The sequence below is a fragment of the Daphnia magna genome, unplaced genomic scaffold (assembly GCF_020631705.1).
Source record: "Daphnia magna isolate NIES unplaced genomic scaffold, ASM2063170v1.1 Dm_contigs217, whole genome shotgun sequence".
Lineage (NCBI taxonomy): Eukaryota > Metazoa > Arthropoda > Branchiopoda > Diplostraca > Daphniidae > Daphnia > Daphnia magna.
In genome coordinates this window covers 82,993-108,034 of record NW_025533184.1, presented here as the reverse complement: position 1 = coordinate 108,034, position 25,042 = coordinate 82,993, and the positions used below count along the sequence as shown (strand labels likewise).

General features: G+C 42.8%; 1 protein-coding gene and 2 pseudogenes across 1 annotated transcript; 1 reads left to right on the top strand and 2 right to left on the bottom strand.

The window, feature by feature from the left end:
• Nucleotides 1-391: 391 nt before the first annotated feature.
• On the bottom strand, nucleotides 392-1,290 carry LOC123466373 (annotated as a pseudogene).
• Nucleotides 1,291-3,673: 2,383 nt separating this feature from the next.
• Nucleotides 3,674-8,262, bottom strand: LOC123467731 (annotated as a pseudogene).
• A 6,134-nt stretch (nucleotides 8,263-14,396) lies between these two features.
• On the top strand, nucleotides 14,397-16,316 carry LOC123467730. The gene is made up of 4 exons (XM_045167533.1): nucleotides 14,397-14,440; nucleotides 14,520-14,706; nucleotides 14,769-14,934; nucleotides 15,019-16,316. Exons 1-4 carry the CDS (start codon nucleotides 14,397-14,399, stop codon nucleotides 16,314-16,316), a joined length of 1,695 nt encoding a protein of 564 aa, XP_045023468.1.
• Nucleotides 16,317-25,042: the final 8,726 nt, after the last annotated feature.

The window sequence follows — 25,042 nt, the reverse complement described above, 5'->3', positions numbered from 1 at the left end:
ACTGAGGTGGCGTTAACCAACTGCACGTCACGTTGCCAGAGCAATGGATACTCCTACTCCCGACATGATGCCGAAGTTCCGAAGCCAGTATCCGATCCTTGCCATGAAGGAGACGTTTTGTGCTTGTCCGGGGTGGACGAGGACTGTGTTGACGTCTCGTTTGCCCAACATTTCTGTGACATAGCCCATCTGTATGTACGCCAGGATGTCGGCCATGATGGTTGAAGCACTTAGGGGATGCGACGTTGTTTTTGTGGGGTGCAACTGCAGTATCATGCCCAACAAGTTATCGACCTCCAGGGGCATAGTGTCGATGAAACGGCGGCCTTGTATATCTAGGTTGGGGTTGATTGGCATCCAGGTGTTGTTCTTGAAGGTGTTTGCTTTGCCGTTAAAGTTGACGAAGTTTGCGTGCCCGTAGCAATCGGAGTACTTCGTGAGCTTCCAACCTTCCACGTTGATGGTCTGGTTGCCCCACCGACGTTGGGCTCCACATGGCGTGAAAACCGTCTCGAAGGTGACGTTGCTGGGAAAAAAACTGCAAAACGGATACGATGCCCCGACCGCCAGTAGCTTGGTGCATAATGGAAGGTCCAGATGCTTAGCGGCTAACCATCGGCTTCAGCGGCATGGTAGGCGGTTTTCCGGCTTTCACATTGCAGGTTACGAATTTCTCGGGCCAGGTGGTTTGAAATGTCCATTGCGAAGTCTCTGATGTATTGTGTATGACTGGCATATTCGATCTCCGCCCGTGTCAGTTCGGACAGCGCCATCTTGGCTACGGCGTCCGCGTTATTGGGCATCATCTCGACGAGATCGGCTCCCTTGGCGGCTTCCCGAACCGCGATGACGACTCTGTCCATTCCTAGAACCGAATGGTAGGCAGTGGTTTCCTCCTCCGCAGATGGAACTGTTTATTATTGAATATATAAAATCCAGCTGCTTAATTGGCTCCCGAATACGGAAGGTAGTGTCGTTTTCGGTTGAGTATTTGACGCCAATTCCCTTTTCGATAACCCTTAACTCACACGGCTTCACTTCCTTCCAGGAATCGTCCCAGACGAGGGTCACGAGGTTCTGTTTGAAAGGGCCGTTTATTGCTCCAGGGAGGTCGCCAAGTGGAGAGCTGATGGTACAGTTCGGGCATTCGCTCTGTAAGGTCACTTCTTCGAGGCGACAGTTGGTCATCTTTTCTGTCGCCGTCCGAAGCCAACTGGTTTCCACGAATGGGTGGCCTTCCAGGGCGAACGAGTTGGGACCAGTAATATATCCATCGCCTTTCCTCGACATTGTCGTGAGTTGAGGCGGTATGGTTTGGTTATGGGGTATGGTTGTTGTTTGTGAGGCGGTATGGCCCCATAAAACGGGGGATGAGTTTCTTGCTTGTGCCTGCCATTGGCGTTCTTACGTCGATTAACACCTTGCCACCGATGTTGAATGCTTGATCACGATCTCGCTTGTCGTACTGGGTCCTTTTCTGTTCCCTGGCTTGGGTCAAGTGCTTTAACCAATACGAAGGCCTCGTGAAGACGTTGCATTAGCTGGCTTTTGTAGTCAGATGGGATGATGATGTTTGCTGGGTTTTGTAAAAATTGGTCAATAGGCACTACTGGATCGCGGCCATGATTTTGGAAGTAGGGGGTTTCTAGGGTGGAGGAGTGTACAGAGTTCCTGTAGGTGAAAGCAACTGGGCCTAGCACTTCTTCCCATTTAGAGAAACCCTGTTTCATGTATTTCCGTAGCATTTCTACTACGGTTTTGTTAAAACTTTCGGTTCAGCCATTAGTCTGTGGATGGTACGCAGGGGTCCTCAACTGTTTAACTTGAAGTGTCTTACAAAGTGAGGTGAACAGCTCGGACGTAAAATTCGAACCACGGTCGGTGACAATGGCCCTTGGGGGACCATGATACAAAATGACTCTATCTGCTAGCGCCTTGCTCGTTGAAAGGACGGTCTGGTCTGCTAGAGGGATAATTTCTACCCATTTCGTAAAGTAATCAGTAATTACTAGGATGTGATTGTTCCCTTTCAGGGATTGTGGTTGAATTAGCCCTAAGAAGTCTAGCCCTAAGATCTCGATGGGTCCTGAGGTGAGGTCTAGGGGGTTTAAGAAGGCCAGAAGATTCAATCGTCGTTGGAGGGCACAGGGTTTACAAGCGAGGCAGTACTCCTTTACGTCGGGGAGCATTGTTGGCCAGTAGTATTTGTCTCTAATCCGGAGGCAAGTCCGCTGGTATGCCAGATGGCAGGATAGAGGGGAGTCGTGATACTCGTTCAATAGCTGTTTTCTTAGGCTGAAGGGAACCACCACTTGTTGTTGCACGAACCTCCGTCTCTTCTTTGAGATGGGCTCTTGTGTATGACACAGCAGGCCACCCGCAATGCCATACAGCTCGATTTCTTTCGCCCAAATCTGGTCTGTATTCTCTTCACTAAGGGATCCATGTTCTGAGTAATTTGTTATGTCCATACACAACGAATCTTTTTTCTGTTCGCGGAGTATGGCGTCATCTTCTTCAGGGGCTGTTCGAACTGAATTAACCGGAATTTGGGATAGAAAATCTGCATTCTCATTGACTCGACCCGGCCGGTACTTTGTCGAGTATTTGAGGTGAGCCAACAATATTGACCATCTTCCTAATCTACCCGTCTCGTCTTTAAACGTCTGCAACCACTGCAGCGGGCGATGGTCACTGATGATAACGAATGGCTCGTCCTGAAGGTAATGGCGGAAACGCTTTATACCGAAAATCACGGCCACGGCTTCCGTCTCGATGGTAGAGTACTTGGTTTCTGCTTTCTTCAGGTGTCTACTGGCGTAGGCGATTGGTTGGTCTTTTCCGTCGTGTATTTGGGACAAAACGGCTCCTAGTCCATAATCGCTGGCATCAGTGTAAATTAGGAATTCTTTAGTGAAATCCGGGTAGGCCAGAACAGGGTCGGTCATCAGGCATTTCCTAAGAAATTCGAAGGATTTTTCTTCAGCAGGCCCCCATTTTATCCTGTCCTGCGGTTTACCTTTCGCTTGATGTATGAGGGGGTGGGCCACTGTGGAGAACCCCTTGATAAACCGTCGGTAATATGACGCTAACCCCAAAAAAGACTGTATTTCTTTAACAGAAAGTGGTTTTCTGTAATTTACTAGGGATTCGATTTTGGCGGGGTTTGGTGCTACGCCCTCTGCTCAGATGACGTGGCCGAGGTACTGGACAGATGTCTCTAAAAATCTACATTTTGATAGTTTCACCTTGAGATTTGCCTCTTCAAGTAAATAAAAGATTTTCCGCAGGCTCGATATGTGTTCTAAGGGAGTCTTAGAGAAGATGATAATGTCATCTAGGTAAACCAAGCAAGTCTTTCCTATCTCTTCCTTAAGGACAAAATTCATCAATCGTTGGAAGGTTCCTGGGGCATTAGTCATAACGAAGGCGAGCCGATTCCATTCATACAAATTTTTCTCAACGATGAACGCCGTCTTCTTCTTTGACTGTTCGTCCATTTCTATTTGCCAGTACCCTGATGCCAGATCTAGAGTGGAAAAGCATTTTTGGCCTTGTAACAGGTCAAGCACGTCGTCAATGCGGGGCAAGGTTGAAGCGGAGAAAGGCAAGGTGTGCGGGCACGAAGAAAGGAGTCCTTTTTCGTGATCGCATTTAGTTTTCTGTAGTCAATTCACAGGCGGTCGACACCTGTCACCTTCTTTACTAACACTATTGGGGCCGCCCAAGGGGAGAGGGAGGGTCGTATAATATTGTTTGCTAGTAGTTCGTCGATGATTTTCTTTGCAACCTCTCGTTGACGGGGGGATGCTCTGTATTGCCTTTTGCGGATGGGCCCTTTCCCCTGAGTGTCAATAATGTGTTTGACCAGGCCCGTGTTCCCCAGATTGCGTGTTTGAAATGCGAAGATATTTTGTTTTTCAAGGAGAAATTTGCGCAATTCCCCATTTATGGTTTCCGTAACATCTGGGAGGGAGGCTTCGAAGATGGTGGGGTCGATGGTGGTAGGCTTGGTGGAACAAGATGCTATGAGTGTAGGTGGCTCGAAAACCACATGACCTAAGATGGTGTAGCGAGGAAGGGAGATAGTGTGGTTTGTTTCGTTGACTTTCACAATTCTGAACATCCCATTGTCACGTTTTGTAGAGACGAAAGAATCCAGTCGAAGACCGGCGGGTAACCGTGGGTTTTTTACTAGAAAACAGGCAGTGTTGAGAGAGCTTGCCGTCACTATTCTCGCTCTCCACCACGCATGCGGATGATGGAGGTATTTTCGTTTTAACAGCCACCATCATTGTACGTTTGTCATCGTTTTGGAGTTGATCAGACTCCCTCTCTCGATAGACTCGCCTCTCACGACCGTCGATCATAAACTTATTGTTACACTTGGGGGTGAAGTGTAACACGAGTGTATTAGGACGTCCACTTTTTAGGAAGTCAAGTAAGAACATTGCATTCAAGAGACACTACATCGCCTATTTATGGTAGGCGAACAGCATTGTTGAATCATCGAGTGCTTTCACCCTTGCTGTTTCTACGAACAATCGAGATAACCATACCGACCAACCGTATGACTTATTACTAAGCAAGGCTGGTTGTACGAGTACATCCGCCCTTGCTTGTTTCTACAAAAGAAAAAGATACTTTTAACCATTTACTACAAAGCAAGGCCGAACGTTTGAGTACATTCGTCTTTGCTTGTTTCCCCGAAGCATTAGAGAAAGTGTAAACGTCCTGTATTGCTAACGCAACATTCAGACAAAGCAAGGTCGTATGTACTCGTACATTCGCCCTTGCTTGTTTCCAAGAAGGATGTGAGTGTGGGGTGTGTCTCACGCGTATATCACGTGATCTCCACGTGACAGATCCCCCCTTGTGAAGGCGGTCGCCCCCGACCGCTTGATAACTAAAATAAAACCCCCAGAACGGTAACCCCAAAAGCCCTAAAACCCTAAATCAGAAAACCCAACACACCAAATTAAAGAACAAACAAAAAATCCCGAAAACAAAAATTCCAAAAGAACACCCAAAAAGAAACATTCAAAAAGGAAATGTCGTGTCAAACCTCTGCCACCTGTTCGAGGTGCGGTAGGAAGTGATCGTCTTGAACATCTAATTGTTCGTGGGCCCTCATACGGCCTCTCCACCAAACAATTTGGTAACTGAGATAAGTTGTTGCCAACACCAGTAATAGTACCATGATCAGAAGTTCAAACGAATATATTGGCTCCGACAGCTGAAATTCTTTCAAAAACAGTGTTCTGACTCCGGTTACTGCCGGAAGATCAGCTGCGTTGAGGCCAACCCCCGGTCGTATGGGTAAATCACGCCACTCCGTCGGCAGTGTGGAGCAAGGTACCATTTTCTTGCCCGTCCAGATACATGCTGAAATTCGCCCTTAGCTCGGTATCGCCCCATTGATTGTACGCTCCCGTTGACTCGTAACGCTCAAGCCAGTCGAAGGCGTCATCTTCTGGCGTTGCCTTAAAGACCTTCAGAATCAAAAATTTTATCTGAGGAGGCATAATGCCAGTACCTGAATCACTATCGGTATCTGCAAATAACTGCTCCTCGTCAGCGCTGTCCACGTTTACCTCTTCTTCGCTTCCGTCGCTACTTTCGTGTGCGTTGTCAATACTCCCTTCTACGTCGGATTCTTCAAGATCGTTCGTAGTAATTTCCAACTCAGCTTCTTCGCTTTTTTCGCTACTGTCTTGTGCTGTCTCAATACTCTTGTCTACGTTAGATTCTTCAAGATCTTTCGCAGTACTCTCCAACTCGTCGTCTTCACTTTTTTCGCTACCTTCTTTAGCTGCCTCAATACTCTTGTCTACGTAAGATTCTTCAAGATCTTTCGCAGTACTCTCCAACCTTTTTTCAGCCTGGATTACCCGCTTCCCACTCCCCACTACGTCCTCTGTGCTGTCCGGCCCAACAGTTTTTTCTTCCAGCTGCTGTTCCGGTACCTGGCGCGTAGATGGAGGCAAAGGGTGTAAACGTCTGCTCGGATTCCTTGGACAACTAGGCCAACGTCGATTCGATGACTTCCTCATTTACCTCCGGCAAAAAAAATTATTAATGTCTTGCTGCATTACAATACCTCAAAATCTTGTCACAGTAATAAACGATTTCCTCGAGAGAAAGCTAATAGAAACCAAATAGTCTTACCCACTGTCAGCCGAAAACGTGGCTCCGTATCCAACAATTTAAGATTTGGCACAACCCGTTGGTTAAGCCGCTTGTGGTAGAGCCCATAAACGATTTTCACCTCTGACAATGAATAATACTATAAGATAAACTTCCTTGCCTTGTCTCCTTAGTAATGCTGCATCTCCACCATTTGTTACACTTGGGGGTGATGTGTAACACGAGTGTATTAGGACGTCCACACTTGAGGACGTCAAGTAAGAACATTGCATTCAAGAGACACTACATCGCCTATTTATGGTAGGCGAACAGCAAGGTTGAATCATCGAGTGCTTTCATCCTTGCTGTTTCTACGAACAATCGAGATAACCATACCGACGAACTGTATTACTTATTACTAAGCAAGGCCGGTTGTACGGGTACATCCGCCCTTGCTTGTTTCTATAAAAGAAGAAGATACCTTTAACCATTTACTACAAAGCAAGGCCGAATGTTTGAGTACATTCGCCCTTGCTTGTTTCCCCGAAGCGTTAGAGAAGGTGTAAACGTCCTGTGTTGCTAACGCAACATTCAGACAAAGCAAGGTCGAATGTACTCGTACATTCGCCCTTGGTTGTTTCCAAGAAGGAGATGAGTGTGGGGTGTGTCTCACGCGTATGTCACGTGATCTCCACGTGACATTATTTTCATAAAGAGCGTCTAAACCTAGTACGCATTCTTCCATAATTTCCAGAATGACGATAACTCTTGTTGAAATGGTTCACGGGCCTCTCGTCCTCGACGAGAACATCTACTATTACGGTGCCCTGGCAGACCAGGCGCCTGTTGCTTACATCGAAAAAGGTTTACCGCTACTTCTCTTGTGTGTCTGAATTCTTACATTTGTTGCTGTAGTCTTTCGAAGAGTCGACTACTTATGAGGCTTTTGCCTGCTCCACTGTCTACTAACGCTTTGAATGAACAATTCCCTTCTCTTAGTCTAATTCTTGGGGTGGTAACTTGGTTGGACACGGATTTGAAAAATTGTTGGGGCTTGGGGCACCCACCGAGTGGCCCAACAATTGATTCGGTGGTTTCTAGCTTTCCGCCTGCGACCGCAGGTTTCCGGTTGGTGTCGCTGGAGTGTTGGGATAATACCCTGATGGTGGAGGGGGTCTTGGGTTCCGGATTGTAGGGCAGAAATTATGTCGGTGCCCTATGTTTCGGCACAGGTGGCAAAGTTCGTTCTTTTGTTGTAGCTTGGTGAAACAGTCTGTTTCGGTGTGAAACCCCCAGGTGTTGTGGAATTCGCAAAAAAAGGGCTGCCGTTTTAAAAGCTTCGGGCTGCGTCACGTTCGGGTATCTCTGTCTTCCACCAACCTGAGAGGGCCTCTGTTCTAATTGCCTTTTTATTTCTGCTAGACTCTGTTATAGTTCCGCGTTGTGAGTCGTGGCACTTTGGTCAACCTTTGTGCTAAAGCGATTTAGGGCTTCCAGCACGCTGGTCAGTCCATTTTGATGGGTTGTGGCGTTCGTTGATGAGTATGCTGCATGGATTTTAACTCTCGTCTGTGATTCTTCAATAGCTAATGCGGTAAGTTCGGCTCGATCGATAAGCGTCTCGAACGATGCAAACTTTTTATACTGTAAGGGGACTTGCACGTCGCTAGGTAGACCTTCCAGAAACCTGTCCATCATCATTTGCTCCCGGGATGCGGCGGTAGCTGAATCTAATATCCCATCCATAGGGTAAGCTATATGGAACGGCTTGCGGATACGATTTGCGTAGCGGCGCATGTTTTCCTCCGGCTCCCTCTTCATGTTGTGAAATTGGACACTTCTTTGTGACCATGTTTCTGTCGAGTGGAAGAGTTTGAAGAGTCGTGCTTTCACTGCTGCGTACTCTTGGGATCGGATAGGAATATCTAATTTGAATGTTTCGAATTCTTCAGCAGCCTCTCCGTAGAGTTTAGAGCGCATTAAGCGTAATTTCCTAGCTTCATCGAAGTTGCCTAGATCGAGGGCTGATTGCATGTGAGCCGCCCAACCGTCGAAACGACCAGAACTCTGACGATCGCAAAAGATTGTCACTGAACCAGAGGCTTGCATTGCCTGTTCCTGTTGTGCCCTCCTAATTTTGTCGTCTATGGCTACACTTGTTACGGATGAGTGACAGCTGGTACTTGGGATTCTTGGGTGTAGGGTGGAGGGTGGTTGTGTGTTTAGCCAGTGGGGGTTTTGCTGCCCACTGGATGGTGGGTTGACTGGTGTTGAAGCTACGAAACCTTGGAGGGCAATGCTCTGGGAGGGTTGTCCAAATGGGGTAAACGGATTGGTGGGGGGGGGTGTTATAACCCCACTGTGGTACGGGTAATGGGGTGACCCTCTGTAGTGTTGAAGTCGGGTACGGGTTGGTGGTTCCTTGTAAGATGTCTGTGATTGCCGTTGGTTGGTTCTGCTCTGCTTGGGCAAGGGTTCTCGTGGGGTTGACCGCTGTCTTCGTGTCGACGCCAGCTTCTAGGAGGCGGGTCAATTATTTTTCGTACGTCTCAAAGAACGTGCTCGCCTGTACTGGAGACGGTTTGCTTGCACCCGCCTCATACAGGGGGAGCACTGGTGTAAATGACACCTTCCTGTTTGACGGTGTCTTCATCGACGTAGGGCATGGGGGGCCGGACACTGGTGTAGGATGTAGGGTGTGGTGGTGGGACATCATTGGCGAGGCGATTGGCGTGCTTGTCGAAGTCGGAGGTGTAAATTTATCTGTCTCTTTGCGGGGATTGGGCTTCCCGGGTGTTTCCTCGATTGTATCGCGATCCAAGGTCGTCACGGGACTGAACTCGGTTGGATCGGGTAAGTTTGGGTCGGGTCTGGAAAAGTCTGGGGTGGGTACGTCGATAAGCCGCTCCTCGGTGCTCTGTACTGTGTCGGTTCTCAGCGGTGGGGTTGGTGCGTCGATAGAAGGGACGAATCACTGCTGTCGTACGAACGAGGTAGAACTAGCGTGTACCCCGTCCGTAGGTTTAAAAATTCGAAAAGTCTGGTTGGAGTATCGAGGGAGGGGTAAAGCGCTAGAAGAGAAAGCAACGAGACCCTGGTGTGCTCGTCACTTAGGCGGATTCGGCCGTTAGCTTCCAGATGAAGCTCTAGCTCGAAGATTAGCTCGTCTTCTGGAATATCGTGGATGCGGGAGTGCTAATATTGGCTGTGGAAGGAGGTCCTTTTCTGGTTACTAGGTGTGTGGGAAGGGTCTGTTTCGTGTAGGAGAGTGCTTGCTTGGCGTAACAGCTCTCTTCTCTCCTCCTCTGTGTCACTGTCTTTAAATAAGGACTGTGCGTGGTTCCGGAATACGTTCTTTTGCTGGGCGAATTGTGCTTTTCTTCGGTCTGTGTTGTTGGGGATATCGAAATTTACTAGGGGGGCTGTTGGTTGGGGGTATGGGTTTTTTGGTCGGGCGCCCAGGTGTGCCCACTCGTCTTCGTTTGCATGTTCCCGTACTTCCTGTGGCGTTAAATATCCTTCTCCTGACCCTTGGCTTTCCTTGCAGGTGTTTTCAAACTTCTCTAATTGTTCGTCGATGTATTTTTGGTTTACTGCGGCTTAGTTTGGTCCTGGGCCCGTCCTGAATGATGGGAAGGATTGACTGAAGGACCTCCCGCAACGCTTAAGAAGCGGAATCTTCTTTCCCGCGCTGCTCTCGTCCTTTACCATTAAAATTTTACACGGATGTTATGCACGCGGGAACGAAGCTAAATGGGTGAGGCGGCCTTTTCTCCCAATCTTGGGTGTTCGGGAGTAGGCGGGAGTCGGCGTGACTTAGCGTGAATGCTTTGTGGAACAGTAGTAATAACAGTAGGCTTAAAGGTCTACTGGCTTGAAAGCACGCAAAAATTCCTTTTCGTGAATTTCTACTCCCGTGTGAGCAATCACGGTTACCAACTTTCCCTGGGTAGTCTATGCACGAGCATGAGTGACATAACAAGAATTAAAAAAAAAAGAATTATTTTTTTCCTGGCGGTTTGAGGGTTTCGGGAGTCGGCGTGAGTCGGCGTGAGTTGGCGTGACTTAGTGTGAGGGCATTGTGGAACAGTATTATTGGCTCAAATATATTCTGGCTTGAAAATACAGAAAAATCCCTCTTCGTGAATTCCTACTACCGCGTGAGCAATCACGGTTCACTGCACGGCAGAATAAGGGAGTGGTGTTTAAACAAAAAAAATGGGGTTTCTGAATCCTAAATCCGTCGCTGGACGAACTCGACAAAAAATAAAGATGGCTTCTGTCAACATAAATAAGGTAGAACGACCCTCACGTTCAATCACGCTACGCAGAAAACTACCCGACGCATGTCCGTTCATTAAATGTGCATGTGACGCATAGTGTCCGCACCACGGAGCCTGAACGAGCGAATCATCTGTTTGTAGCGGCGCGAGGCGGTAAAAAAAGGAACGAGGTCATGGTTCGACTTCGCTGCCACCAGATGCAATAAGTAATAAGCCACGTCTGACGTGACTGATTTGATTTCACGCAAGCAGAGTGATAAATACATAAAATAGTGTTAGTACAATTAAAAGTCGTATTTCGGATTGTGTGGGTGGTTTACGGTTATTTTTGTTAAGATCCGTCAGCCAGTCACGTCAGCTGCCCGGATATGAAGAGAACCTAAGGTAGGGAAAGCTAGCAAAGTTAGATGGAAGGTAACTTACGCTGGAGTTGATGACATGTTAACGCCTTGTTGGTGACGGTGAGTACCGCGACGTCGGGTCTGGAAGCACGGGTCGGGCTGGCAGCGGGGAGCGGCGATGTATAAGAGGACACGGTGCGTACGGTGAGTCTTGGCACGAATCGTTAATTTCTGCAACAATTGTTATTAGCGTTCTACACGATAGTAGGGAACACAAAGTGCAACAACTACACACGACTGCTAAAAGGGGAACTAACTCGAACATCTAAGAGACGGTGGGTTTTATACCACACCCCAGACGCGGACGCTATAAGGTTAGAGTGGGCAATAAAGATGAAGGAATGTGCTACCAGTTCGCAGTCCATGCGAACTGGTGTGAAAGAAGGAACAAGGTCAATGATAAGACTGGGTGTCATCGACACCTCGGTCAAGCGGAAGACAGTCATAAAAGAGAAAGCGAGGGAAAGGAGGTTAATGGGGGGGAAAAGGAATATAAGGTTGTACAAACACTTAACTAAATGCAGTTAACTTAATTTTACTTAAAGTCTTCACTCTAGCGGGAGTCCTTACAACATAAATATAAATCAACAAAAACAAGTTTCCGTTTGTAGTATAAGCAAGATTGACTCTCCTGTCGTGTAATGGTACCCTTTTGTATTTTTGTTCGACTCACAAATAAGATCTTATACTAAGTCATGATATTTTTTTTCAAAACCAATAACAAGTTCTGTTTGTAGTATAAGCAAGTATGACTCTCCTGTCGTGTAATGGTACCTCTTGAATTTTCGTTTGATTCACAGTTTAGATCTTAAATTAAGTCATGATATTATTATTTAAAACCACTAAAAAAGTACTTAACATTGTGTGTTTTATTCCACTCTTTCATAAAATGACAGTGATTTTCGAGTTGAAGGGTAAACATAAATAGAAATGAACATAAACAAGTTTCCGTATGTAGTATAAGCAAGGATGACTTTCCTGTCGTGTAATGGTACTTCTTGAATTTTCGTTTAATTCCCAGTTTAGATCTTAAATTAAGTTATGATATTTTTATTCAAAACCAATAACAAGTACTGAACATTGTGTGTTTTTTTCCACTGATTCATAAAATGACAGTGACTTTCGAGTTAAAGGGTTAACATAAATATAAATCAACAAAAACAAGTTTCGGTTTGTAGCATAAGAAAGGATGACTCTCCTGTCGTGTAATGGTACCTCTTGAATTTTCGTTTGATTCACAGTTTAGATCTTAAATGAAAATATAATATTTTTATTCAAAACCAATAACAAGTACTGAACATTGTGTGTTTTATTCCACTGATTCTTAAATGACAGTGATTTTGAGTTTAAGGAATTATTGTTTGATTCATAGTTTAGATCTTAAATTAAGTTATGATATTTTTGTTCAAAACCAATAACAAGATCTGAACATTGTGTGTTTTATTCAACTGGTTCATAAAATGACAGTGATTTTCGAGTTGAAGGGTTAACATAGATATAAATCATAAACAACAAGTTTCCGTTTGTAGTATAAGCAAGGATGACTCTCCTGTCGTGTAATGGTACCTCTTGAATTTTCGTTTGAATCCCGGTTTAGATCTAAAAATAAGTCATGATATTTTTTTTCAAAAACAATAACAAGTACTGAACATTGTGTGTTTTATTCCACTGATTCATAAAATGACAGTGACTTTTGAGTTAAAGGGTTAACATAAATATAAATCATAAACAACAAGTTTCCGTTTGTAGTATAAGCAAGGATGACTCTCCTGTCGTGTAAGTACGGGCGTTAAAGTGTACCGTGTAACTAAGGGCGTTAAAGTGTACCGGATGACTCCAACACGAGCTAATCTCAAGGATCTAGCAAAGTGGATAGACGAGATGGTGATGGGTGATTTGATTACCAGGCCGTCTACTCATAGATCACCAGCTCCACAGAAAGAAAAGAAAGTGGGAAGTGCTAATCCTTCCACCAAACCCTCTCTTTGGAAAAGGTCCTGTTGTTTTTCAAACCTCCACAACTCCACTAGTCAAGACACCGCAGCAAAGTCCTCCCTCTGAGAGTAATTCGTTATCGCTGAAGAAAAGCGTTATTAGGAAATGCATTTATTGTGATAACGCCCATTCGATAAAAACCTATTCCACATTCAAAGATCTAGATGTTACAGCTAGAGTGGAGTGGGTAAAAGAGAAACGATTATGTTTTAGGTGTCTGATTGGAATACATCGGGGAACTGAGTGTCCCACCGAAATCGTCTGCAACATTGGGAACTGTGGTCAACGACACCATCCCTTATTGCACGGAGTGCCTCGAGTTTATCCCGTGAATACTTCAGCAACTAAAAACACAGTCCAGTCACCAGCAAAGTCATCTGATGGTCGCGCAATGACCATTAATAACAGGAATACCGCTATCAACACTTCCCTAGCTATCGTTCCTGTTTTACTTCAAGCTAACGGGGTGGAAATAGAAACTTTCGCTTTTCTAGATACAGGAGCGACCATTAACTTAATTCGAGAGGATGTAGCTAAACAGCTCAAATGCAAAAGGAATGCAAGGAATGTATCCTTTGGCTCGTTTCACGGCCAAGACCCACAGTTTCAATCAACTACGGTTAGTCCGACTGTGAAGGCTCATGATAGATCTTTGGAATCGGATTTAAAGCAGGACTCTACTGTGCCGACTCAGTACCTAAAGTTACCATGCCCACCGAAAGAGTTAATGGAGATCCGAAGTCGTTACCCTGATCTCAAAGACGTAAAACTGGTTGATATTGGAGAACCAACCATCCTTTTTGGAGCGGGAAACCAATGGCTGCACTTTCGTCTCGATGAAAGACTACCTCCTGTTGGAACTGACGCTCTTTTTGGTTTATTGACGCCATTTGGTTGGACTTGCGGTGGCGATCTAACATTAGGGACACAGCAACATGATTCAACAGTTTGTCGTTCGAACAAACCCTTGCTGACTGTGCAAAAACGCTGCTACCATGTACAAGAATCACCGACGGAAGCATTGCTTTTGCGCCAAGTTGAGAAATTGTTGGAAACGGAAATCTTTCCAATTGTAACTCTAGCTCAACCGCTAGAATCAACCGAGCATAAACTAGCGAGGAAGAAATTCGATGCAACTATTCAATTCGACGGAACCAGGTATGAAGTAGGAATACCATGGGTTTCAGATGATATCGCATTACCCGACAATTACAATAGTGCATTGCATCGACTTTTCTCTATCAAAAACAAATTCGTTCACAATTCTAATTTTGCTGAGAGATACAAAGCCGTAATCGATGACTATGTGGCAAAGGGATTCGCTCGGCCTCTCAAAGAAAGTGAACTGAAGGGCACCTTTGGGAGAAATTGGTACCTTCCCCAACATGGAGTCGTAAATCCTCGGAAACCTGAAAAGGTTAGAGTGGTCTTCGATGCTTCGGATGATATCGTGATGAATTTTCTGAAGCCGCTGAACGAGTCTACAAGAACTTCTATGTAGATAACCTTCTGGATTCTTTTTACACGAAAGAGGAGGCTAGTCGAGTGGTCAAAGATTCTACAGCATTGCTAGAGGATTCCATCTGAACCAATGGCTCTCTTCATCTCGACGGATATTGTCACGTGTACCAGAAGGTGATCGTAATCAACCTCGCCTGAATTTGGATCTAGAGGATTTGCCCACGGAGAGAACCTTAGGTGTTTTATATGACAGCAAAATTGACAGCTTCATCTTTGATGTTAAAACCGACGTCAAAGCGAGTACTAAGCGTCGGATCTTGAGTGCTGTGTCTACCTTGTATGACTCACTGGGGTTTTTATCACCAGTGATCCTTAGCGCCAAAAGAATTCTACAAGAATTGTGGCTTGTCGGTGTTGACTGGGATGACCAAGTTCCCGAAGTAATTCAACCTAGTGGAACAATCAAATCATCTATTGGTCTAACTCGAAAACTGACCTCCAGTGGATAGCCACAAAGACATGTCGCTTTCAGACGTTCGTCGCAAATCGAATATCCGAAATCTTAGAGCATTTTCAACCAACTGAATGGAGACATGTCCCAGGAATCAAAAATCCAGCTGACGAGTGCAGCAGAGGACTTATCCCTGATGAGATGATGGAGAATTACCGTTAGGTTAATGGCCCAGACTTCTTGCAGCAAGAAGAATACGCCTAGCCGATAACCATTAAACTTCCCGAACCTTCTGTCGAAGATCAAGGGGTATCAGCCTCCAACTGGATTGGGCTTGTTTACGGCCCCACTGAAGAAAATAGGCTCCGCTCACTTTTGGAACGAAATTCCAACTACGACGTAGTGATGCAAATTGTTTCATGGATCCTTCGTTTCATTTCCAACTCGAAATTGAAATTGCTGGATCGTGACAAATCACGCATTGGTGTCAAATGCATTCAGCACGCTGCTAATCATTGCATCAAATCTGCGCAATTGGATATATATTCCGAAGAAATAGAGGCTTTAAAGGATAAAAAATCTTTAAAATTGAGTTCGACGCTGATTACTTTATCACTATTTCTGGATGAAGAAGGAATACTGCGAGTAGGAGGTCGCTTGAATTACGCCCCCCTTTCCTTCGACATCAAGCATCCCAAAATCCTGCCTCACGATCATCCCCTCACGCGTTTAATCGTCATGAGAGAGCATGATCTCCTGTTTCACCCATCTCCAGAAAGACTGCTCAGCTCAATAAGGTCTCAATATTGGATCATTAAAGGACGAGTGGCTATCAAAAGGTATCTGCACAAGTGCTTTACTTGCAAACGCCATAGAGCTACTCCCTGCATTCCTTTAATGGCCCCGCTTCCGCGTCATCGTCTTATTTCGTTCCAACGTCTATTCACTCATGTGAGTTTGGACTATTTCGGCCCGTGCAACATCACCATTTATCGTCGCAAAGTAAAACGATATGTTTTTCTGATAACCTGTCTCAACACTAGAGCGGTACACTTGGAAGTTGCAGCCTCACTCGACTTGTCGTCTTTTTTTATCGCCTTTGCTTCGTTCGCCGCCCAAAGAGGTCGCCCGTCAGTCGTGTATAGCGATAATGGAACTCAAATTGTTGCTGGAGACAAGGCAATCCAACAAGGCATCGAGCGTCTCAAGAAGCAAAACATCGTTGGTCAAATGGTGAAACAAGAAATCGAATGGCATATTTCACCACCATTAGCGCCACATTTCGGAGGCGTTTGGGAAAGTCTCGTAAAATCAGCAAAGGTGGCTCTGGAGGCCATTGTGGAATCACGTCCTCTTACCGAAGAGCTTTTACGTGGTTTCGTGATTCAGGCCGAATCGTTGTTGAATGGACGTCCACTGACCTATGTCAGTGTGGACCCTCGAGATCCCGAACCACTTACCCCTAATCATTTTTTGTTAGTCCAGAGCTCGCCTAACACCGAAGACGACGTCATCGAGGACGAGAAACTGTATTCTCGAAAACATTGGGAAGCTTTGCAAGTCATGACGACACATTTTTGCCGCCGATGGCTTCAATAATATCTCCCCACACTCACTGACCGTCGAAAATGGCTTTTCGATAAGAAGAATTTGGCTGTGGACGATACCTTGCTTGTTCTGGCCCCGAACTCTCCTAGAGGACATTGGCCTATTGGTCGAGTAACTCGGATCATCCCCAGTCCAGATGGAATCGTCAGGTCGGTGTTCGACAAGACCTCTACTGGAGAATACCACCGCCCGGTGTCCAAATTATGCCTATTAGAATCTGAATGTATCTGATGTTACTGATGTATAATTGTATCTCTCTTTAATCAGTAACAGGCCCCGCTGTTAACGACAGATGTCGTTAGTAATTAATGTTAATTTAATTTTCGTATTGTATGTCTGTATGTACGTGTGTGTGTGTGTGTTCAAGTCATTCAAGTCAAGTCATGCCGAGGGGCAGACAAGTCTGAACTTGTCTGACCTTGGCTAAACTAATACCCTTTGGTTTGGCTATAGGCTACCCTCCCTTACACTTCCGCCACCCAATTTACACCTAAAGCTAAATGTTCGCGTTAGCGCCCTACTTTTGTTTCACCCTTTTTCTGCATTTCCGCCGCAGTCGAAGACGGAGGGAGATGCGGCAACGAGGTCACTCTGTTTTGTTTTCATCGTGGCTGCAATCGCAACCTGTTGTTCCCGTTTTCGTCTTTTGTAGCTCGTGTCGTGTTTAATACATCGCAGCGTGGCTCTTTTGGCCACTGAGTTAGCCACATTTTCATCTCGTTTATTTCGGTGGTTAACAATGAGTTTATACTTCTACATGTAAACAGAATCATATATACTTGTATTCAATGTGAATACACTGTGATACTATGAGTTTTTACTTGTATCTGTAAACAGGATAAAATTTACTTGTTGTAACGCACCTGACGTACTTGCAGGCGCGTTGCAGAGAAAGATAAGAGAATTTACTTGGGGGAATTTAAGCACACTGTATTTCTGTGAGAAGAACGGGGGAACAAAACATAGAGGACAAACGTAAGGACAAACTGTCTTTAAGACGGGGCAGGGAAAATCAAAACGTAAAAATCGAAACACTGACGAGGTAACTTGGTTACAACAAGTAGAAGACTGACAAAAAACAAAACGAGACAACCCGACGACGACGTAGAAGGCCCTTGCCTCCCACAGCCCTGCCCAATGCTGCCGGGCAGCACCGTAGGTGACACTTGTATCCAATGTGAATACACTGTGATACCATAAGTTTATACTTCTACGTATAAACAGAATCAAATATACTTGTATTCAATGTGAATACACTGTGATACCATAAGTTATTTCTTCTATATGTAAACAGCTTCAAATATACTTGAATTCAATGTGAATACACTGTGGTACTATGAGATTTTACTTCTATATGTAAACAGGATCAAATATACTAGAATCCAATGTGAATACAGTGTGATAATATGAGTTTATACTTCTACATGTAAACAGAATCAAATATACTTGTATTCAATATGAATACAGTGTGATACTTCTACATGAAAACAGAATCAAATATACTTCTATTCAATGTGAATACACTGTGACACCATGAGTTTATACTTCTATATGTAAACAGGATCAAATATACTTGTATTCAATGTGAAAACACTGTTATATTATGAGTTTACTAGTAACTTTGGGCCCGTCCAGGGCCGGGAGATAGGTGGCGCTAGCGTATTTTTAACGCTTTTTTCGCCATTTAATTCTGCCAAACTGTTAACGGTTAATTTTTGCCCGTCTACTCTTTAAGCTTTCTGCGTTCCCATTTTTTGCCCGCTGATCCATTCACTGTCTCTACCCGCAAAGGTGGCCGCCTAGTTGCCCGTTCTCCTCCTCATAGTCTGCACATCAACCTATTTTGCTTGCCAAAGCGACCGCTGTAGGTGCCCGTCGACCCACTCTTTGCTTCTGCCCGTCGATCCACTTGCTGCCTTTGCCCGTCACATCACTCACAGCCTCTGTCCGTCAACACCCTCTCTGCCCGTCGACGCACTCTTTGTCCTCCAAAACGACCGCTGTAGTTGCCCGTCGACCCTTTCGTTGCCTTGCCCGTCCGCCCCCTCATAGTCTGTGCCCGTCAACCCAATCCCTGTACCTGCCCGTCGACTCACTCACAGTCTCTGCCCGTCGACCCAATCACTGCCGGCCAAAATTTCCGCTGTATTTGCCCGTCGAATCACTCAGTCTCTGCCCGTCGTCCCACTCGCTGCCAGCAAAAATGCCCAATTAAGTTGCCCGTCAACTTATATATTTCCTCTGGCTATCTAATCCCTAACAGTCTTTGCCCGTCGACCCCCTCTCTGACCGTCAACCCCCTCTTTGCCCGTCGATCAACAATGAGATCAGCAAAAATAACCACTGTAGGGGCCCCGTCGACCATATCGTTGCCTCTGTTTATCATCCTCCTCACAGTCTCTGCCCCTCAACCCACTTACTGCCCACCAAAATGTCCGTTTTAGTTGGCCGTCAACCTATTTATTGCCCCTGTCCGTCGGCTCACATGCTGTCTCGTCCACCCGTCCTACTAAATGCCCATGGACTGAAAAATTGTCAATTTCCACGATTTCGTCCACCTTTTACGCATCTAGTCTTCCAAAGTCCTATCCTACCAATTCCTCCCAACGCCAGCGGCAAGTTACAGCCAATCACAGGATGCGCTCATTGCAAGAGACCCAAAACTCCTCCCACATTTTTCCTTATATTTTTATAGAGTATAGATACTTCTACATGTAAAAAGAATCAAATATACTTGTATTCAATGTAAATACACTGTGATACGATGAGTTTATACTTCTAGATGTAAACAGAATCAAATATAGTTGTATTCAACGTGAATACACTGTTATATCATGAGTTTATACTTCTAAATGTAAACAGAATCAAATATACTTGTATTCAATGTGAAAACACTGTGATACCATGGGTTTATATTTCTACATGTAAACAGAATCAAATATACTTGTATTCAATGTGAATACACTGTGATACTATGAGTTTATAATTCTATATGTAAACAGGATCAAATATACTAATGTGAATACACTGTGACTTCATGAGTTTATACTTCTACGTGTAAACAGAATCAAATATACTTGTATTCAATGTGAATACACTGAGATACCATAAGTTTTTTCTTCTATATGTAAACAGCTTCAAATATACTTGAATTCAATGTGAATACACTGTGATACTATGAGATTTTACTTCTATATGTAAACAGGATCAAATATACTAGAATTCAATGTGAATACAGTGTGATAATATGAGTTTATACTTCTACATGTAAACAGAATCAAATATACTTGTATTCAATATGAATACAGTGTGATACTTCTACATGAAAACAGAATCAAATATACTTCTATTCAATGTGAATACACTGTGACACCATGAGTTTATACTTCTATATGTAAACAGGATCAAATATACTTGTATTCAATGTGAATACACTGTGATTCCATGAGTTTATACATCTACATGTAAACAGAATCAAATATACTTGTATTCAATGTGAATACACTGTTATATTATGAGTTTATACTTCTACATGTAAAAAGAATCAAATATACTTGTATTCAATGTAAATACACTGTGATACGATGAGTTTATACTTCTAGATGTAAACAGAATCAAATATAGTTGTATTCAACGTGAATACACTGTTATATCATGAGTTTATACTTCTAAATGTAAACAGAAACAAATATACTTGTATTCAATGTGAATACACTGTGATACCAAGAGTTTATACTTCTATATGTAAACAGGATTAAATATACTTGAATTTAATTTGAATACACTGTGATACCATGAGTTTATACTTCTATATGTAAACAGAATCAAATATACTTGTATTCAATGTGAATACACTGTGATACCATGGGTTTATATTTCTACATGTAAACAGAATCAAATATACTTGTATTCAATGTGAATACACTGTGATTCCATGAGTTTATACATCTACGTGTAAACAGAATCAAATATACTTGTATTCAATGTGAATACACTGTTATATTATGAGTTTATACTTCTTCATGTAAACAGAATCAAATATACTTGTATTCAATGTGAATACACTCTGAGAACATGAGGTTAAACTTCTATATGTAAACAATCAAATATACTTGAATTCAATGTGAATACACTGTGATACCATGAGTTTATACTTCTACATGTAAACAGAATCAAATATACTTGTATTCAATGTGAATACACTGTTATATTATGATTTTATACTTCTACATGTAAAAGGAATCAAATATACTTGTATTCAATGTGAATACACTGTGATACCATGAGTTTATACTTCTACATGTAAACAGAATCAAATATACTTGTATTCAATGTGAATACACTGTTATATTATGATTTTATACTTCTATATGCAAACAGAATCAAATATACTTGTGTTCAATGTGAATACACTGTGATACCATGATTTTTTACTTCTATATGTAAAGAGAATCAAATATACTTGAATTCAATGTGAATACACTGTGATACCATGAGTTTATACTTCTACATGTAAACAGAATCAAATACACTTGTATTCAATGTGAATTCACTGTGATACCATGAATTTATTCTTCTATATGTAAACAGAATCAAATATACTTGAATTCAATGTTAATTAACTGTTATACAATGAGTTTATACTTCTACATGTAAACAGAATCAAATATACTTGTATTCAATATGAATCCATTGTTATATTAATAGTTTATACTTTTACATGTAAAAAGAATCAAATATACTTGTAATCAATGTGAATACAGTGTTATACAATGAGTTTGTACTTCAATATGTAAACAGGATAAAATATACTTGAATTCAATGTGAATACACTGTGATACCATGCGTTTATACTTCTACATGTAAACAGAATCAAATATACTTGTATTCAATGTGAATACACTGTGATACCATGATTTTATGCTTCTATATGTAAACAGGATCAAATATACTTGAATTCAATGTGAATTCACTGTGAAACCATGAGTTTATACTTCTACATGTAAACAGAATCAAATATACTTGTATTCAATGTGAATACACTGGGATGCTATGAGTTTTTACTTCTATATGTAAACAGGATCAAATATACTTGTATCCAATGTGAACACACTGTGATACCATGAGTGTACACCTTTACATGTAAACAGAATCAAATAGACTTGTATTCAATGTGAATACACTGTTATATTATGATGATATACTTCTACATATAAACAGAATCAAATATACTTGTATTCAATGTGAATACACTGTGATACCATGAGTTTATACTTCTACATGTAAACAGAATCAAATATACTTGTATTCAATGTGAATTCACTGTGATACCATGAATTTATACTTCTATATGTAAACAGAATCAAATATACTTGAATTCAATGTTAATACACTGTGATACAATGCGTTTATACTTCTACATGTAAACAGAATCAAATATACTTGTATTCAATGTGAATACATTGTTATATTATGAGTTTATACTTCTACATGTAAACAGAATCAAATATACTTGTATTCAATGTGAATTCACTGTGATACCATGAATTTATACTTCTATATGTAAACAGAATCAAATATACTTGAATTCAATGTTAATACACTCTGATACAATGAGTTTATACTTCTACATGTAAACAAAATCAAATATACTTGTATTCAATGTGAATTCACTGTTATATTATGAGTTTATACTTCTACATGTAAAAGGAATTAAATATACTTGTATTCAATGTGAATACAGTGTGATACCAAAAGTTTATACTTCTAGATGTAAACAGAATCAAATATACTTGTATTCAATGTGAATACACTGTTATATTATGAGTTTATACTTCTACATGTAAACAGAATCAAATATACTTGTATTCAATGTGAATACTTTGTTATATTCTGAGTTTATACTTCTATGTGTAAACAGGATCAAATATACTTTAATTCAATGTGAATTCACTGTTATATTATGAGTTTATACTTCTACATGTAAACAGAATCAAATATAATTGTATTCAATGTGAATACACAGTGATAACATGAGTTTCATTTTCCATATGTAAACAGGATCAAATTGTTGCGGATTGTCAAATTCCACAAGAAGAAAGAGTATCTAAATTTGGAAGGCCCGTCAGACGGCCTATTGTTTTTGACTTATAATGTATGTTGTAGTTGTAAACTTTGTGTAGGCCGCCAGGGGCGCTGCCAAGCAGAGCCTTCTTGGTGGCCGATATCGGCAATAGCCGTTGTTAGAATTTTTCCCTGTGTAAAGGCATTTCTTGTGTCAGAAGTCAGTTTCAATAAACTAGTGGTAGAACCTGCCTAAGTTAAATTTACAAAGGTATTGAATCGCAGGTATTAGAGTTGTTAATTAGATTTAATACTTTTCATGGTCCTTCGAACCGGAGGACCATGAACCTGGGGAAAATTAGGAGGTTAGGAGAGTTCCACGCTCAAGTAATGTTTGGGGAACGACCTCATCCACTGCATCCTACACCTACCAGGCCTTATCAACCTCTACCACCGGGGGTTCATATTGATGAGAAGTTGGCCTTCTATGAGACTGGATTCTACAGCGTGGCCATCAGATATCTGCCTCGCAGTGATGCTGTAGCAGTCACCAACCTTCAAGTCAACGCAGACAAGGCCAGATATCTGGAATCATTGAAGCCAGAAGACCAACGGCAACCAATAGTTGTGGTAAAAGAGGAGCAAATTTACCCTCACATCCCACTTCCACTAGGGCCATTGGTACATCCAACACTGACGCTGGCACCGAGACTGATACCACCACCACTAAGGAGCCTATGCCCAGCACGATATCGTGAACAGCATCCACCACAGGTACGCCCAGTAAGGACCATCGTTGTTTCCAACATTTTCGCAGCAAGGGAAGGAGTACCAGACAAAGACAAGAAGAACGTCAAGGTGGCAATTGAAGACCGTGCTGAAGGCCAAGTAGTAACGGTGAAGAGAGAGGAAGAGGAAGAATTCGTTCTTCAGGTATTGGAGTCCGAATTCTAAGACAAGTGTGGCAAAAGGAAATCCCCAAGAAGTTGAATTTAGTTTCAAGTTAATAAAAAAGTGTGCGATTTCGCAAAAATACATTCTTTTTGTTTCTTCTTAAACTCGTTTTTGTGTTGCTTTCTCAGACACAATATTGCCTTGGGATATCCCACTATAATTGTTATTTAGACAACTTTTTCAGATCAGCAGTAGAACTCCACAACAAAAATGGCTGCCAAGAGATTGAATCAAGCAACGTTGGCGGTGACCATAGAAGCTTTGGAGAAAGAACTTCATAAAGATTTGAAAAATTATGAAACCGCAGCTTCTGAAAACAGATTGCAGGAAGCTAAAACTTCGTTTGAGCTGGCCGATGACAGGATGAAACGACTAATCCGAAATTACAAAACAATCATCCCTATGTTGGAACAAGCCCCCGAAGTTCAACAGAAGTACCTGGTGCAGCATGAAGAGTTCGTCGACCGTTTCCACAAAATAACCATCGACTGGAAGAAAAAGAAACCAGTAGTAACAACAAGTATGGCCAGCCCCATACTTCAAGTAGCAGCTCCAAGTGGAACCAATACACCTCCAAGTACTACCGTTACTCCACCGATGAATGCGATGCAACTGCAAGTACCTTCAACCCCGTGGAACATTGCACATCTGTTACCACGGATAGAAATCACCAAGTTTGATGGAGATCTTAGCAAATGGGAGGATTGGTGGGCAATTTTTCGCACACTGATCCACGAGAATCCGTCAATGAGACCCATCGAGAAATTCAGCAGACTGAAGTTGCATTTAACGGAGGACGCAGCTGGTGCGATATCGTACTTGGATCTGACAGATAACAATTATATCAAAGCAATAGATATTTTAACTGGGAAATACAACAAGCCGAGATCGGTAAAAGCAGACCATTATATTGCCATTACAGAACTTCCAAGAGTAGAACATCAAGAGGACTTTAAAGGACTACGGAAACTACATGACAAGGCAATGGGCCATGCTTTAAATCTCGGCAGTTTAGACCAACAAACAGCTCAGAATGAAGCAATTATGGAAATCTTGACAAGAAAACTGCCAATTGAACTAAAATCCCGATGGCATGGCAAAACCAGGCAGTTCAACAAGACATTAGAATATTTCTTTACCTTCATTGACTCAATAGCTGCAGATTGGGAGTATGCTTACTCAACCGAGAAGCAAGAGAAGAAGAAAACTAGACCAGACGCAAGCGAAAAAACGCAAAAAGTAACATTTGCCACCACAACTACGGCAGCTGAACTAGCAGTCACAGGCACTGCTACAGAATATAAAGACAGGAAACAGAACACTACGGTCAAAAGAAGATGTTTATTCTGCAATGATAAACATTCACCGGCTAAATGTGATATCACCCTAGAGAAGAAACTGGAGCTAATCAAGAAAGAAAAAAGGTGTTGGAAGTGCCTGGGACAAAATCATCAGGTGAGAGAGTGTTGGAGTACAAGAAAGTGCTACAAGTGCGGAATGGGTCACCACACGTCTATCTGCAACAAGGCAGTTAAACCGAAATCGGTGACAGCAACTGTGGCAGCGTCTCCAATGTTAAAAGTAGCAGATGGCGCTCCTCTCTCAATCAAAGTACGCCTATTTGGTGGCGTATACGTCCAAACAGCAACAGTGGTAGTGGAGGGCCCAAACGGGTGGCATAAAGCTTTCGCCTATATCGA